General features: G+C 44.6%; 2 protein-coding genes across 2 annotated transcripts; one reads left to right on the top strand and one right to left on the bottom strand.

Annotated features, from left to right (window-relative positions):
• Positions 1 to 3,400: 3,400 nt before the first annotated feature.
• On the bottom strand, positions 3,401 to 10,026 carry pkhB (putative sensor histidine kinase/response regulator). Its single transcript, XM_032037760.1, has 3 exons — positions 4,116 to 10,026; positions 3,934 to 4,047; positions 3,401 to 3,868 (listed from the first exon to the last, which is right to left on the bottom strand). The coding sequence occupies exons 1-3, from the start codon at positions 9,600 to 9,602 to the stop codon at positions 3,587 to 3,589; spliced, it is 5,883 nt and encodes a 1,960-aa protein (XP_031899524.1). The 5' UTR covers positions 9,603 to 10,026; the 3' UTR covers positions 3,401 to 3,586.
• Positions 10,027 to 13,498: 3,472 nt separating this feature from the next.
• On the top strand, positions 13,499 to 14,289 carry BDW43DRAFT_101358 (uncharacterized protein). The gene is made up of 5 exons (XM_032037759.1): positions 13,499 to 13,566; positions 13,637 to 13,702; positions 13,765 to 13,835; positions 13,888 to 14,010; positions 14,068 to 14,289. The coding sequence occupies exons 2-5, from the start codon at positions 13,671 to 13,673 to the stop codon at positions 14,208 to 14,210; spliced, it is 369 nt and encodes a 122-aa protein (XP_031899523.1). The 5' UTR covers positions 13,499 to 13,566; positions 13,637 to 13,670; the 3' UTR covers positions 14,211 to 14,289.
• The last annotated feature ends 3,806 nt before the right edge of the window (positions 14,290 to 18,095 follow it).

The following is an 18,095-nucleotide window of genomic DNA, read 5'->3' as shown; positions in this document are numbered from 1 at the left end:
AATGAAACCGCAGTATTTTCGTTACGAAAAGCCGGGGTTGAAATTATGGCATTAAACATGTGGGGACTGAGAAAGAAAAGGAGACTGGAGAATGCGATACGCATGAGATCGATCACGTATTCCAAATTTTCACGAGGAGTTTCTACTCCAGTCTACCCGGAAGCAGAAACTTAAGATCACCGGAGTGGCATGGTACGACATGGGATGATACCTGGGACGTGTGACGAGCATGATTTTATTCGCGCCGCTGAAAGGTTGATAAGAAGCAACAATGTATGCCCAGGGCCTCAACTGGGATGGTCACTGGGATTGAGATGAGCCTGTCGGTGGCCTTCTGCCGTCTTCGCTGCAAAGTCTCATACAGTGAGAGCACAGACAGCAGCAGTCGGCAACCAAACGGCGACAAGCGCACTAAACGCGAACGTGGGAAGCTCGAGGGCAAACGGCCCCGAATGGACCACGGACTAGCAGAACACCACGCACTTGCAGGTGACACGCAGTGACTGATCGAATTGAGCTTCATAAACATCAGGATATTGGAGGGAATGTGGCATTCTTGGATGGGTTTTAAGAGTTGCGGCTGACATTATAGGGTATAAGAGCAGATGAGATTAGAGGGTGTGAGAAGAAAAAGAAAAAAGAAAGTGCAAAAAGGAAGGAGAAGGAAAAGAAAGAGTGAAATAAATAAGTCCTAACGAGAAAAAAGAGAGGTGAAAATCATTTCACAAACGACAACGCTGACACGCTGATCTGAACAGCTTGGCACTCATCCTCATACCTGCCAAACTCTAGCAAAGAACACCACTTTTATGATATTTATCCACAAGTGCTAGTCTCCGGTCCCCTGTCGCTCTAATGCAAGTATCGTCATGGCTTTACGGCCTCACGCCCTTGTTGCCTTACTAGTTAGGCCACTGTCTTCGACTCTTTTTAGAGCGTCCGAGCACAACGAAAATCCAGAACATATGCGAGTTAAATGAAGCAGGAACAGGCCCTTTAGACCTTCAGAGCAGCCCGACCGGATTGCTGGGTGACACAGCGACCCAACGCACCATGAATGAGCCGCTGATTGGGTCAATTCGTGTGAGATACTCCTTTCCCATTCCTTATCCTTAGTCTCGCCTTTTGACTCAATCTGGGTTTCTTTTGAATTTCATCTGTTTATTTTATTTTAATTTTTAGTTTTTTTTTTTACGATTTTGTCAGTTCCTTCCTTGTCATCTCTTTGTTCTTTCCGACTTCATAACATGGGCCGATATTGACAGGCCCTATGAACAAGACGCAAAATCTTGCCGATGGCCACCATAGCGCACAGCGGCTGAGTCTTACCAGCGTTCTTCTGGCTTGCATCACTAGGCTGATGCAAAATGCTCGACATCCGTTTGTGCAGCAAAGTCGACGGTAGGCTGTTGGTCTAATACTGTGTGGGTGATGCAACCCCGATTATGGTCTCTAATGGTGTCGAACTATGGGCCTTCTCTGTAGCGCCAAATGTGCCCAACGACCGTTCTGTGCTAGGCTTTAATCCAAGTGAGGAGAAAAGGGGACATTTGCGGCCTCATCTTTGGTCAACTAAACACTCAATACTTTGCTACGGCGGGCAACCCGAGGATTTCCAATGATCACCCAAGTCCACCCTCCAAAGATGTCCGTGGGATGCAGCGAATGTGGGGTTGATTGGGGGAGATTCGCCTGTCACTCGTTTGCTGTTGCTGTTTCCCCTTCGCTCACCGCCACAAAAAATACTACTCGTTCAATACTTTTCTGGCTGCCTTTCGAGCCCATTGGGCAACAAGCACCAAAACCACTTCGGTCCCCTTGGTCACGTTCCTTGGCTCCTTTTGGCCTTTCTAGAACCTTAACAAGGTTGGACTAACCTATCCAACAATATGACCTCGGTGGACCATCCATGCTTGTGCCTAACCTGAAGCCTAGGGGAAACATTTGCTCTGGGTTGGTCAAGGAGCGGGTGAACGTCATCCGTTTTGCTCGCTATGCGCATCGATCTATTTTGGAGCGAAACATTAACCTCAGCTCCTGTCCTTGACATCATTCTTTACGCACCAAATCGGAGTGACCAGGGTCAGCTCTCGCGTCACTTTTTCTATTTCTTCTCCCCCCTCCCTCTCGACTTGCCTTTTCCCATGGTGGATTGGATTGCCTCATCGAATGCGGTACCCCCTAATAACAGGCAGTTTCAACTGAGTGTAAACACTTGGTCGATCTCAGGTTGTACAAAAGATGAGGCACCTGACATCGAACGTATGGAGCTCTGATCCGATATTCTTATACCAGCGCAAATGACGGCAATCCACAATAGAATGATTACATCACCTCCCACTGCTCTCCTACTGAAACCAGACAATGGGGCCCATTCCCCTTCTCTTTCCAATTGTTTGCACTGTCACCTGAACTCTAGGTAGTCACACAGGCAAGGGATAGGTAGGTTACTCACTACCGGAATCTTTTCTTTTTAGTTTCTTTTTGTGAATTCTCTCACACGATCCTTCCAACCACATAGGGTTGACGGTCAAAAGCAAGGGACTAATGAACTAACTACTAACGGCGCAGAGCGCAGCTCATCTGACATGTATTGATTCATGTACCTCGATGGGTTGATAGGTCTAGTACTGAATACTTTCTGGGTGGGTTGGGGATGACCTCGGTCACTTTTTTTTTCAGTGCTCCCTTAACTTAAACATCTTGAAGGATTGGTCTGATATAATGCAATTAGAGTATATCATATATATTGCTATCTCTTCAACGACTGAATCTGAAGGTTGACCAGTCAAAATCCCGAACCCAAGTGACAATTCCTTTTTATATCCAAACGGCCCTCAGCCATGCTAGAACAGGTATCTCAATCAGTATGTGAATTATCTACTAAGAAGGTAAATGAACAGAAAACATCGAGGAGGGGTAGGTAGGTAAATGTTGGGGGGCTTGGTAGACACTCTGCTATCTGCAAATACAATTCCAGAAGTTAAATATCATGCTCATAAGATGGTATCGGGAAGAAGAATAAAGAAGAGAAAAAAGACATGGTGGTAGAAGAGAAAGAAAAGGGAGGAGAATAAAAAAGCCGAACGATGGAGGCTTGACAAAAAAGAAAACAACAATTGAGAATTGCTCAACGAATCCGATAACTGACGCCACGCCACGAACGAGGTCAATGGTCCAAAGAACAACAACCAGCCTGTAATTCCGACCCCCATAATGCTGAAAGGTATCAATCAAACCTGAATGCTCGATGCAGATGCGTAGTGAAAATCCGCAATTGCAAAAGAAACAAAAATAATAAAATAAAAAATATAAAGAAGGGGACTGAAATAACTCGAAAAACCAAAATTCAAGACTCGAAAACATCCAAGGACGCCTTTCCCTTCGACGGCTTGTGCCAAGCCAAAACCCCAGCCCAAAATGAGAAAATGTAGAACGATTAGCAGATACATCAGGACACGATCGTAGCAGCCGGGAGGTCATGTACTTTTCCATTCGGCGCGTTAGCTGAAGGCCACACCAGGACAAACAAGTGCCTGGGACAGTCGCCGCCCCATTCATCACACGAGTGATGAGAAAAGCCACCTTATTCTTCGCGGTGGTTATCTCTTTTGAGGCGTTCTCGAAGTAGAAGGAGAGGTCGGCTAGGATCAAGCAGTCCCATCATCATCTTGCCTAGTTCATTGTGTTTGATGGGTTTGGTGACATAGTCGTTGAAGCCAGCTCGTGCAGCATCTTCGATTTGATCTGTCATTGCATTGGCAGACAGAGCCATAATGGGTATTTGAGGGTAATGGTTCTTTAGCTCCCAGCTACGAACATCACGGCAAGTCTCGTACCCATTCTTCACTGGCATTTGGATATCACACTGTGCGAGACGTTAGCTACAGAGGACAAAGCAAAAAGCAAAGACCGGTGGTGATTGCGACTTACTATTATAAGAGAGTAATATCCTGGTTCCTTCGAAAATACCATCTCCGTGCATTCTTGACCATTTGACGCAGTTTCAGCCATGACTTTAATCTTGTCGAGATATTTCAACATAACCTGAGAATTATGTTAGAAGCGATCGAAATTAAAAAAGAGCATCGGGTGGAAACTCAAGACAAACTCACCATGCGATTTGTTTCATCATCTTCAACGAGCAATATCCGGTACCCTTTGTTGCCGATGACTTCCTTCACCATCTTGGACATAGTCTTGAAATTATTGTTGATCTCTCGAGCCATGTCCTGATTTCTATCCTTGCTAAGGTCTCGTCGGTTATCAGGGTCGAAAATCGCCGAGAATGCTGAAGGCTTCACCGGCTTTGGTACGGTATAAACACATCTACCGCTAGCAGACAGTTCCTTGATCTTCGAATTGATTTGTCGCTTCTGGTACAGGTCGGAGATAATGACAAGTTCAGGGGCGGAAGCTGGATCACAATCTGACACATATTGGATTACGTCCTGAACGTCCTCCACGGTAGGCAGGTTCAGCACCAAATGCGTAACTTTAGCACTAGAATCATCATTCATGGAGTCCTTCCAGTCCTCAACATCGGGCAAGGATGTAATTGAAAACGGTATCTCGTGAGGCACCACCTGTTCAATATGCTGTTTGATAGCCTTGCGCGTATTGTCCAAAGGACAGAGAATAAGTATGGAATACGGTCCCTGCGAGGGCGGAGCATCTGACGCTGCCTCTGCAGCTACCGAAGTAGTCGGCACTGAAGGTTCCTGAGACATTGAGGAAGTTGGTCGGGCCACAGGACGTATGGTGTCGCTGCTCGAAGAACTCATAGTATTCGGTCGAACCTGCGTATCTACGTAGTTGAGAGCAGGCTTCGTACTATCGGCCTTGGTGAGCGGGTCCACGGCATGGAGCTCGGGAGTTGGCAGGGCCGAAGAAACGGAAGATCGCTCGGATAGGCTATTGAAACCAAAACGAGCGGAAGGATCAGAGCTGCTCGGCGGCTGAGAAAGCGGCGAATCGAGTACGGACGATATATCGGAAGTATCCGGTCCCTTAGAGTCAAGAGAGTCCCTTGACGAAAAGAGCAATTTCTGCAGGGAACCAGGCTTGGCTTGCATCCCCAGGCCATCGGACATAGAGGAAGACTGTCGAACAAGACGCGGTTCGTCAGGCGACGGCGGCGGGGGTGCGTCGACCTTGACATAAAACGAAAACTTGGCGCCTTGGCCTTCTTTACTACTAGGGGTCAACCTGCCGCCATGCATTTCAACAAGTTGCTTCGACAAGAAAAGCCCAAGACCACTGCCAGCATGTTGTTGGGAACCATTTTGTCCTAACTGGCTGAACCGTTGCATCAGACGCTCGGCATCTCTCGCGCTGAAACCCTTTCCCGTATCAACCACGTCAAAGTTTAACAGCAATTGTGTCTCTTTCGAGAGGGTCGCAGGGTCATGAGAGATGGAACAGCGTATGTGGATTTCGCCTTGAGAAGTAAACTTGACTGCATTACCAACAAGATTTATCAAGACTTGACGAATTCGGAACCTATCACCGATCACCATTGGAGGTACATCCACATCCATCAGATAGTTCATTTCCAGACCCTTATCGATGGCTCTGGAAGAAACGGTGTCAATCACATCTTCGATCACCGATCGCACATGGAACCAAGAGTTGACTAGCGACATTTTCCCGGCTTCAACTCTGGAGACATCTAGGATGTTATCAACCAACTCACGCAGGTTGGTCGAACTGTTCTGTATAGTATCCAGCATTCGTCTCTGATCCGTGTCGAGCTGGGTATCCAAGATGAACGGAATGGTACCCAGTATTCCATTTAGCGGTGTCCGGATTTCATGGGACATGTTGCTGAAGAATTTGGTCTTCGATTCCATTTGATTATTCAATTGTTGCATCGCCTTATTGAGCTCCCGCTCCAAGTTCTTGCGGTCATTGATATCGGTGCATGTTCCGTACCACGAAGCCTCTCCGCTGCCAAAGCTGCTGGTCTCAACACGCACCAAGCGAACAAGGTGCCACCTAAAATCTCCTCCTTTGGAGCGAAGGCGAATTTCTGTAGAGTAGAAGACACGTCCGTTTTCATCCTTCTGGACGGAAGCTACCCCACGTCTTACGAGTTCTTCTAAAGCAGGAGTGACCCCGCTAGCAAGATGACGTTCCTGGAGAGCCATGTTGATCCTGGTGGCTTCAGATACCGTCGCATCTGATCCAGCAACTGTGCTTTCTTTTTGGGACTCTGCGAGATACACAGAAAGCACGCCACATTTTTCTAAGTCGTCAGGATGAAGATGTTTCGCAAATCCAAAATTAAGGGCTTCCTCGAGCTTCTGGCCCGTATACAAATGCCACTGTTCGTTTACAAATATGAGGCCACGGTATTCAGTTGCCTCAAATACAATTTGCGGGATGGAGTTCGAAAACGCTCTATACTTGGCATCGATGGCGAACTTTTCTCTCTCTTGAGCAGCTTTGAGCTCTGCAATGTGTTGTTCATGTATGTCAAGAAATGAGCCGATCCAATATAGTACCTCTCCTGTGGAGGATAGTAGGGGATTGGCTCGGAAGATGAACCAACGATACGCGGTCTCATCGTTGAACCGCTTCACACGCACTCGTTCGGTGAACTGTGACCCCGTCCGTAAGGCATTCGCCCACTCCTGAGAGACGTGATCACGTTCACTATTGTGAATGTTTTGCCAAGGGTCCCTTAATTTTTGCTCCTGAGGCTGGCTCCTTCTGTATGCGTCGAATTTGGAGTTTGTCCATATGACCTCACCACTTTGAGGCTTAGCGAGGAATATATGTAGTGGAACTGAATTTAGCATCAATTGAGCTACAGTATCAGTAAACGGACGTGGTAACTCGCGCGGCAGTTGAGCGTAAAAGGAGTTTGCGGAAGGGTGGCGAGATGAGCTCTGCGTTGGGGATATAACTGGCGGTGCTCGGAGTTCCTGGGATGGGGATGTCTGTACTGCGCTTTGCTCCTGGGTAGTGGTGACATCTTCATCCGTCGGGATCTTTCCCAACAACCTCCCTGGTGATGTGGGTGTCGAGGCTGTGGCATTCTGCCTTGGCTTCGACAGTCGATTCCGATGATGAGTCAGGACATCACGGAGGCCCTTGAGTTGTTGGACGTTAAAGTAACTGTCCACAGCATCATTTCCGACTTTGGTAGCAAGACCTGGCGATTCGCCAGGCACGGCCGGAACTCCTACTCCGATGCTACTCAGGTCAAGGCCAGGAGTGCCTATTCCGGATGGGCTAAGCTTAGTCGAGTTCGATCTTTCTTCGGGGCTTGAAAGGCTGGCGCGGGCCGACAAGGAACCGTCGTCGGCTATGCTATAATTGACATGTCCACTAAGACCAGCAACCAGCTCTAATTCGCTGCTCTCGTCCGAAAAGGTCCCACCTAGACCAAGAAGATGGCCGTAGCGTGGGGCCTCGAGCCGAGATGTGAATTGCCGCTCAAGCTGGCTATAGTGTTGGGCTAAGCAGAACGAAGTTGTCAAATGTGGAATTAGATAGGCAAGTGACTGTCGCAAGTTCGCAGGGTACGGTATTATAGGTGATAGTATTGAGATGACAGCTACCGGAAATCTCAAAGTAGACGGTGAAGTTGGTTTCGAGCGGCCAGCATGCAAAAGAGGAATGTGAACCACAGACTTCGCTAGGTCGACACCGATTGCCTCCAAAGGGTTTAGATTCGAATAATCGTGATGTGGGGGATGTTTTGCGAATGCACCCTCATCAACGGTGTGACTTAAGAAGAAGGGATTCTGCTCTGCATGCGTACGGGGTGCTGGCGAAGGAGCAGGTGATTGGGACCAAGGTGATGGAGGCACTTGCTCATATTCGTCATAGAATTGCATCAACTGAGCCTTTGGCGCATGAAACCCCGAGGTGGCTGGGTTGGAGACAGACCTGGACCGAGCAGTAGGCTCCTGCTTCGACGGCCGGACAGGCTCAGCCGTGGGAGTAACTTGCACTACATCCTCTGGCGTTTGAATGTCACCTTGGGACTGCTTCGCTGCGGTATTCTCCGAGTATTCCCTGGTTAAAACAACTGGCCCCGTGCGCCCAAACAACTTCACAACGCCAGTTCTCTTTATAAGCGGGTCAGTTTCGACTTCCAAGGGTCGGGATGTAGGAAAGACAATCTGACGATGACAATACTCTGAGGAGCTGATCGGATCGAAGGGCTGCGTAAACGACATGGTCTGCTCCTGGTAAGGAAGAGGTGAGGCCGGTTTCTGGGTGGTTCCGGCATCGGCTGGGTTTTCGTCGGAGATCTGGACTCGCTTGTTCCCGTTTTTTGCCTTCTGCACTTGCTGCGAGATATCTGAATCTTGCCAGGTTGATAGTTTCCGTTCCTTGCCAAATCCTGCGAACGAGTGCCGTGAGAGGAGTGAAGGTCTTTTTAGAAGCTTAACAGCCCCCGATCCATTCGCGAAGTTTTCCGTGCTAGACCCTTCTTTCCTGCTTTCTGGGCTGCCATCTTCTTTAATAGAGATATTATTCGTTGCGGTTGTCTCGGTGTGCGACTGCTGATTCTGCAAAGTGTCCCGTTCATATCCTGCAATCCGATCGAAGACTGCCTTCTGGCCCCATGGAACGTTTTCAAGATCTGTCGCATCCCCTGGTACGGCAAGCGACGCTCGCTCCGCGCCATAGTGCTCCTGTAAAATGTGGACAACGTTGGCCCACCATGCATCAAGCCCGGGATCCGCATTGATCTGTAACGTGAGATCATATAAGCTGGGAGTAGGATAACTCGGATCCTCGGCCACAGTTTTGTGTTGGGGTGGAAGGAACACATTATGAGATGCAGGAGTCTTCATCGCGGTGGGTTGTCGTTCGTCGGTTGCTTGCGAGGACATTCTATGGACTTTGAGCTTTTCGGCCGGAAGCGTCAGCTTGAATAGATTATGGTTGGATGCAGGATCTTGCATCGACCTCGGAGGAGCCTTTCGTTGTTGTTGTTGTTGTTGTTGCTGCTGCTGCTGTTGTTGCATTCGCGGAAATGGGTACGAGGGAGTCTGTCCCGGTAGATTATCGTGCGTTGAATCGGTGGCTCGTATCGTGCCACCTGAACCAGTCGAATCGGAATATGAAGCAGAAGGCATGGCTTCTGTTGGGAACGGTGCGACCCTCGGGGAAGATACATCGGAAATACGCCTTTTCCTCGACGACTCGTAACTCGAAGAAACGGTGTCTGCTTGCGACGAAGTCGTCTCACGAAGTCCTGATGAGATCTGGTTCTGGGATTGTTGCATCTGTTGGTAGACAAGCAGCTCCTCCATCTGCCGCCGTAATTCCTTGAGGGTCTGCGAACTTCGTCCTTGATCCTCTTGGTACCCTGTTCCCGAGGCTGTATTCTCCTTCGCAGATAGTGATGTACCAAACGGGTTCGCAGTCTGTTCATCCAACACAGAAGGAGATTGAGAGTTAGCCTTCCATCTGTTATCCTCTATGGTTACGTTTCCATCCACTGTACATCCGTCATTTCTACTGGAAACGAGGTCGGATGTTGACTGAGGGGGGTGAGGATGAGGTGCGGCGACAGGCGAAGGGGCCTCGGCCGGCGATGGAAGCGGAGTTGTCCTCATACTATGAACTTCCCCCATCCTATACACCCTCCACCGCCGGTCAGATAATCAATTCTCCTGGGCGAATCCAACTCCACAGGAGCCAAATAGAGCACTCATCTCTCGGACAAAACGGTCCGCGGGTCAAGTGAAGGGAGACCGAGGGTGAAGGATAAAATTGGAACAGTGTGAAAACGAGGGAATGAGAAAGAGATGAGGGCCGCCGTCGCGGAGAAAGGGAAAAAAAAAAAAAAGTGAAGTTCGTTAAACGCACGGAAAGAAAAAAGGCAAAAAGGGGTGGGCCTTGAGAAAATAGAGAAAATAGAAAATCAAAAACTCAAAGGGTATACCTCGACCGGTAGAAAGAACAAAATTCTGGGGAAACACGGGAGAAGAGTAGGGATTGATGCGTAAGAAAGGGAGAAGAAAAAAGGAAAAAAAAGAAAAAGGTTTAGGGAAAGGGAAAGAGAGAGAGAGATTCAGTAGAGGTGACTAAAGCGGTGTATAACGGTGGTGGTGAGGTAGGAGCACTGGATTGAGAGGAAGTGTCGATTGATCTGACCTTTTCCTTGAAGCACTGGAGCAGGTTCTGCTGTTTTGACCCAGTGGATCGTCGATTTGTGCTGAAAGGTGTGGAAATGGAATGGAAATGGAAATCGTCCGTCTTCCGGGGGGTCCAACCTATGACGTAGCCGAGCCCTGACGGGTTCTCACAAAACCGCGGTACTGTACGAGTTTTCCCAGGCGCCAGAGCGTATGAGGGGTAAAAAAGGGTGACTGGAAAATGGAGATGAAGGGGATCTAGGAACAGTAAAAGTTACAAGAGAGTCAAGGAAATCAGGGGAGAAAAAAGAAAAAGAAAGAAAGAAAAAAGCTGAGAACAAGGGTTACAGCGGGGGGTAAAATGGGACGACAAACACTATCATATACCAGGATCTTTCGGTCAGGAAAAGCAAGTGTGCGAGAGAAGGAAAGGATAGGCCACAATTGAAGACCCCGGAAGGGAAGTAGAATAGTCCGCTATGGGTGAAGAAGGATGACTGACTAGGGAAGTCTACGAGGCTACCTATGAGAGTAGGATGCACGATTCCAGTCACCTGAATTCTACCTGAGGGGGGAGGTTCAAACCATCCTGTATGTATGTATCTAATAGTTAGTCTAAGAAGAAGAGAAAAAGAAAGAAGGGAAAAAAAAAAAAAGACGAAAAAGGAAAGTAATTTTCCCCTTGAGTGACTTCATTAACTTCCTTGTAAAGTACTTATTGTATATACAGTATAGTATCGTAATCTTCCTGTGGACTCGAGGGGATATTAAGAACTCCATACTAGTATTTGGTAGTGTAGTAATATTAAATAAGATCCTCTCCTTCAATCAAATCATATCATTCCTATCATTCCTGGTAGTGACCAAGGACTTTTCCTTTCGCTCTCTCTACAAAGATCCTACTCCCCTGTCTCTGTCCCTTCTCTTTCCACCACCTACTATACATCAAGCATAACCCCTCCTTCACCCTTTACTCGTGCCTAGAATGAAAAACTAGGGTCCAAGCCAAAGCAACTCTTCTCGATATGCACCACAAGGACTAAGAAGCCACGCTTATGATCATTCCACGTACTTGGTACTAACACCTGCACTAGGGTACGGAGTACTCCGTGCTGTTGTATCTTATTATTATTTTTATTAATAATGTTACCAAGGAGGTGGAGAGGCTGGCAGCCGATAACTTCCCGCAAAGCCTACATAGGGTTTGTAAGGCAGGAATGGAATCATGGTATGTACGGAGTACAAAGTACGGATACATCCGTCATCCTTTAGTAAATTTCAACGGATCCCCAGTATCTATCACAATAACATGGCATATTCATTGTGTAAGATATCGAGTTGAATAGCCTAGAGAAATAACTAGTAGGTATCAAAAGAAGGTACCGAGTAGATGGTGTTCAATGGTACAACTAATTTAAGAAGAGAAAAAATAAAATAAAATAAAATATTGGGGGGGGGGGCGGGTAGAGGAAAAGAAAGAAAATAATTAAAATAAACTGAGGGTAAATTTTTTTCACTTCCCCGAGCTGCAAGCCGTCAAGGGTGATCATTTATGATTTGTGTGGCGCTCTCCGACTCCAGAGACTCGGGTACAGCAATCAATAAATGGTTAGTGTGTTTTGTTTTTAGAGTAGTATTATCCAACGTTGGGTACTTGCACTATGTATTCTGATTTATTACTAGAGAGGATGATGTAGGGCCGTGTCCTAAAGCTGACTAATACTACGTATTTACTTACCTGCTCACTGCCCATATGCATCGTAATCAACCCTTTGCCACACCGACAGCGTAGAAGAACGGATAAAAATACCGGGGTATTAGGTAGTTGTGGTGGTTTTGGGATATAGGAGTGAGATCCATGGATTCCAACTTTTTCTGAGCCCCTCTGAGTGGCCCATTCCAAGTTCACCAATCAGTGCACAGTTACCCACCCAACGCTAAGCATGGGGTGCAGGAGTTGCAGATGGCCTAAATGTGGAAGAGAACGCCCGTTGTCGTCATCAGTTTTCAATCTCAATATACGTACGTATAGCCCCCGATAACAACTAGTTGTATAGCTCTGATGAGCTTCCATACCCTTCAGAAAATATTCCGAACGAGTCATGGCCTGTTATATTTTTATCAAGGCGTGGGCCGAATTTCTGCTTGAGCCACTCATTTTTGGGCTGTACCACGCATCTGCCCTTGCCCCTGAATTATTTTTTTTTAAAACTTCATCCAGAGCTGTGTAGGTTAGACAATGCTTCAATGAAGGACTAAGGGACAGATCTATGCTACTTGGGGAGAAACCCCTTCTATAGTCATCAATTAAAACCGTTTTTTCTACTTTAGCTTGCCTTCCTATTCTAGCCAGTCGCCCGAGAATTATTGAAATCCCTTCGGCTGCGTTGTCCTGTCGATCATCTCTCCCGACACTCCGGTCTTTTCTCGCTCAACTGTTCTGTAGACGATACATTCAAAGAGCGATATCTCACAAGTGATGTGCATTCCACTCCACACCGCTTTGATTTGGCTGGGAAGGGGTAGAATTTGTGCTGCACCACCCTCAAATTGTTTGTCTCTAAGATATAAAGTTGTTTCTTCACCTCTGGTCATCTATTCTTCGTTATGACGCTTGTTCCTTTTCTGCCTTCTTTCTTATTTTAGTTCGTAAAATCCAGAGTCCTTGTAAAACGCGGGCTTGTTTATGAATTGTACGTACCGCCCATCTATCATAGAAAAAGGGCTAATTCAGGAACAAAACCGTTCTACCTTTATATTTCACACATAGTTCATTGTTTCTTGGGAAATATAGGTTTCTACATTTGTTTATAAATATCGTTTGCTACGTAATTGACCCCCGGCATTGTTAATTTGTCCGACGTGAGTGGTATTAGTACCCACACCTTCGGGTATGGTAGGTACATTTCTGTTTTCTAGAAATTAGTAGGGTAGATGGTTCCAATTAGAGGAATAGCAGGGATCCTTGAAATCTATATTGATGCACTGTTCTATATCAGGCGGTGGGTACCACATCATAGGTTCGCTTTCATTACTCGCAAGCATTCCCTTGAATTCATCACAATGAGTACATTATATATTTTCATATATCACGGTTGGGACGTTGGCACCTGGACAGGAACAATTTTACATGTACACCGTACCACACGGGTATTGAACGAATGGAAGAATGACAGCTGTTGCCAGCCAAGGTTCAACTGTCAAATCCTAAGCAATCTATAGTTCACCATTCAAACCCAGTAGCGCCTTAGAGCCTAGTATGTCGACATGCCTGTGGTTGCAGATGACGAGGCCACGTTTTTTGGTCGTGCTCCACGTTCCTGCTGACTAATGGGTTTGGAGGTCAAGTGACCTATAAATACACACAAACCAGTGACGTAAAAGTTTCATGGCACGCCTCTAATTTCAAACCCTTTACAATACCACTCATCTAATCACCACGGCCTCCCTTGCTAAATACGTGAGTCTTTGATTGATTCTTAAACAATAAACAGGCGATTAGCATCCAGGAATCTAATTAGTCGATTCAGAAGTGGTATGTCTGGTATTTGCGTGAGGTAGCTAATGGCCGCCTGGAGCTGCCTCCTTACGAAGAGGCAAGTCTTAGTTATTCTACTCGGCTAACTTTTCAACTGCTTGCTAACCACTAACTCCTTAGAATGAGAACGGCTCTATCAAAGTCTATTATGGGGAGCTTTTCTGTCGCGTCCCGGACTGTTCAAAGCCCAGATAAGAATTTATAAACCGGTTATCGAGTACTTGCTAACCGCTTATCGCTCACTTAGAAAAAATATACTGCAACCAACAATCTTCGCACCCACCTCGAAAAGCCATGGTGATATAAGTATGGAGAGCGGAAATACTGGTGGTCGAGTGGCTCAGAAAGCAGTCGATGAGGCTGTTAGTAAGTATTTATTAGGTGGTTATACAGCTTTTCCTTAACTGATTAATTACTGTTTAGGATGGTACAAGGGGCTCTTCTCTGGGGTTGAGCTACAAGATGGCGGTGAAGCAAGTACTGGAGATACTAGCTCATCGCGTGCTATTGACGAAAGTCTTCCTCCCCTTCCACTTAGAAAAGATGGTGCAGGAAGTAGTTTCTAACTAATTATTGACTGCTTGGCAACTACTCATCGAGTACTTAGGTTCATGTCACGAATATGCATAAGAAGGTTAGTGAAATGGGGAATTGAGTTCCGTGTAACTCCTGTGGCAATCTCAATGATTGCTGCAAGGATAATAAATAAATGCGACCATTTCCTTCTTTTTGATTGTGGTGATATTCATCCTTAGGCGTCAAATAAAGGCAAGGTGCCTGTAATGCCTTCTGAGAAAATAGCTTGAGGATTTGTAACTAGTTAATAATCACTTGTTCAGTACTTAGCAAATAATAAATAATTTTACGTGGCTTGCTTACTTCTCGAAGAGCTAAGAAATATATGTATCTAATACACACTGAATAACTCTTAAGTACTTGATAATCATTTACTAACCGCTTGTGAGCAATATAATTATAATTATAATTTATACCTGCTTTTAATTGCTTCTTAACCAGTTTTTAATCGATCTGTTGCTCTTTCCTGATCTGAATCCGCTGCCTTATGAGTTCTAGCTCCAGTTGCTCATTTTGAAGCTGTTTTAAACGGACCTCTTCTTCTTTTCTTTTAACTTCTGCCTCGAGGTCGCGCAACTCTAATTCTTGACGGCGTTGCTCTATCGTTAAAATATTTGCTGGAGTCACTCGATGAAGATTTCGAGATGAGGATGTAGATCTAAGTAGTTAATAAGCAGTTAGTAAGCGTTTAAAAAGAATACTAAAATATAAAAATCTCTTACTCATTATCAATAACTCGAGAAGAGGATGATGATCTTGATAGAGTTTGTATATTCCCATGTGGAGCTTCAGGAATTCGGCTACTAGCTTGACTGCATCTTTCATTTACTGATGATGATCGCCGACGTTTGCGACCTCCTAATTCAAGTAAGTACTTATTAATTGCTTCAAAAAGCGGTTTAAAGAACTTACTTTCCCGGCTCATATAGCGCAAATAATTTGCTTCTATAGTAGACGCCCGATAGGAATTATGAATATTGAATCGCTGATAATTCTGATATTGAAGAATATCATCCTTATCAAGTTTAGCAGAACTAAAATAGTCAGTAAAGTTTTTAAGTGGCTAATAAGCGGCTAATAAATACTTTTGGACTGCTTCAACTAAAGTTAAATACTTTCCAGAAGCATATGACTTTTGATGTGATTGCTCAACAGCGTTTGTATGATTTCGTAAAAGATTAAAGTAACGTGGCTGTATTTTTGAGCACGATTGATTTAGACCTGCTTTTATAACAGGAGATTTCTTTTGTGAAGCCCAAGTTTGCACTTCCGGAGATTCATATTCTAATAACTAGTTAGCAATTACTTAATAAGTACTTTATAAGTACTTACTGATTAATAGCTTGATTAACTTATTATACTCATCTTCAGATTGGCAGTCTAGAAGACTCATCATACGACTCCAAAGACCTGATCCTTCATTTTTTGTTCCAATCACTTTTAAAATCGAGCGTTGAAAATGAACACGGCAGAAGATAATTATATGCTCTAAATGCCATATAGGGTCCCGGTGCCGAGGGTCAATTTCAGAAAGATATTGTCCAAGTCCTAAGCACTTAGTAACCGATTTATAAGTACCTTGCAAGTACTTACCTGTATACTGTTTTGGGTTCATATCAACAATAATACCATAAATCCCAGATCCATGAATTGGATCAAATAAAACTGGCTTCCCAGAAATTCTTTGTATAAGGTGAAATGCGCGTTTGAAAAGTAGATAATAGCCTTCAGTAGAATCCATGGTGGTAAAGACTCGAAGCAATGTTAAAACTAGTTGACAAGCGGTTAGGAAATGGTTAATAAATACTTTCAGTACTTAAGAGAACTACTAACTTTTGCATTGATCTGGCATGAATGTTGCAAAGAGAACCTCATTTATCTCTTTAGATCGGATTCTCTTGAAAGACATATCAACTTCAAATGAGGATAGAGTTGATAGTAAGCAGATCTGATCTTTAAAGCCACAGAATACCATTGTGCCTTGAGAATCATGATGTTTTTCTTGGACGTATTCCTAAGTATTTAGTAAGTACTTGATAAGTGCTTGATAAGTAGTTCTTAACTACTTACATTAACTAATGAATCCCTGTTTTGTAAAAAAAGCAATCCATTAATATCTTGTCCATTAGGATATGAAAGAAGTTGTTCTTTTTGAATTATTGCTGCAATTCGATCTTTATTACAAAAGCTAGAGTGAATCTCTGCTAATGTAGAAGCATTATATTGCTGGCAGAATGCTTCTAGTTGTGGATTCCGAAGGAATTGTGCTACTATTATATAAGTGCTTAAATATCAATTAAAATGTACTTAAAGAGTACTTACCTGTTGTTAAAGATGGATCTCTTATCTGTTGAATAATATTCTTTACTCCCTGAAGAATCCGCTCTGGTGCCTTACTAGGGGGAGGTGGTGGATGTTCATGAATTCCGTGTGATGTAAAAAGGATATATGGACATTCGTCTATATTCACTGGAACTAAAGCATTGAATATAACACTGCAGGGGCTGCGCTTTAATCTGCCTGGTCCTTGTAGATGATCTCGATCTTATAAGTGGTTAGTGAGTGGTTAATAATCACCTAGGAAATAGTCAGAAAGTACTTACCACAATACTTTCGTCGGGATGCCAGCGATTCAAAAGTACCACATTCTTCAGTTGCTGGCATGATATTCCGATTAAAAAGATCCTCAAGAAATTGTAGATCAATTAGTGTATGACCTTGAATAGATCCTCTATGATGCTTCGTTAAAAACTCATTAGATCCATTACTGCAGCCAATATATGGCGGGTTTTCGCCATGAATATCCTATAAGCAGTTAGTAGGTACCTAACAAGTATTTATAAAGCTATAGGTCCACCATTTGGGCATGCCGCTTAAACACCGGCTTGCAAGTTGGAAGCTGGTCAAGACATGCATGACCTTTGGTAAAGAATTCTTTTTTTGATCGATAATAACTAGAAGTACTGAGTAAGTGCTTAAGAACTACTTAAAAAGTAGCTAATTACCTGTATGCATTTTGCTTTCCAATATCAGTCTCTAGAATTTGAGTATCCTCCTGAGACTTCCGAATCATACTCCAACAATGCTTGTTGACAAATGTATGATGATATGATTGAAGATATGAATTTAAATATTCACATGCATAGATACCAGAGCATTTCCATGTCCATCTCTTAACTAAACAGTTAAGAAATGGAGATTTAACTGGTCGCCTTGGTCCATGTTGTTGTCGCCGCGAATATTGAATCTGTAACTGATTAATAAGTGCCGAAAAAGCAATTAGAGAGCTTAATACCTCATGAACAAGCTGCTCCATTTCGCTCTGGGATCGTCCGCTCGATGCAACCACATATGAATATCCATGAATATGACTAGTTGGATACTCAGGTAGGTCATCAATATACTCAACTTTTGAAGTCTGAAGAGAATGGCTTTTTGAGCTTGTCAGCTGTATGGGAATAGACTCCTTTAATATTTAGTTAACAATCAGTTAATAAGTACTTGGCAATAAATCTAAATACCTACCTCATTGGGAATAATCTCTGGGCTTAATGCAATAGTATTATCAAAACCAACGAGTTCACTCTCAGAATCCATGGTGATGAAACGATTAAACAGTTAGTAAACAATTAGAAACCACTTAGATTTATACCTCGAAGATAGGTAAAAAACAGAAATTCAAAGAAATATATTTCCCTTAAATAGGTCGCGTGCCACGTTCTTGATGACTAATGGACTTGGCAGGTATGTCATGCGGCCACGAAAACGTGGCTGCGTGACCTGTGTACACTGCCTGGCCTAGTGATGCTGCCCGATTATAGCTTACTAAGACATTGCTTATTCATGAATGGGGTGACACCTGAGGCTCCAAGGCC

The sequence above is a fragment of the Aspergillus alliaceus genome (assembly GCF_009176365.1).
Source record: "Aspergillus alliaceus strain CBS 536.65 unplaced genomic scaffold BDW43scaffold_26, whole genome shotgun sequence".
Classification (NCBI taxonomy): Eukaryota; Fungi; Ascomycota; class Eurotiomycetes; order Eurotiales; family Aspergillaceae; genus Aspergillus; species Aspergillus alliaceus.
This window is presented reverse-complemented; position numbering and strand designations above follow the sequence as displayed.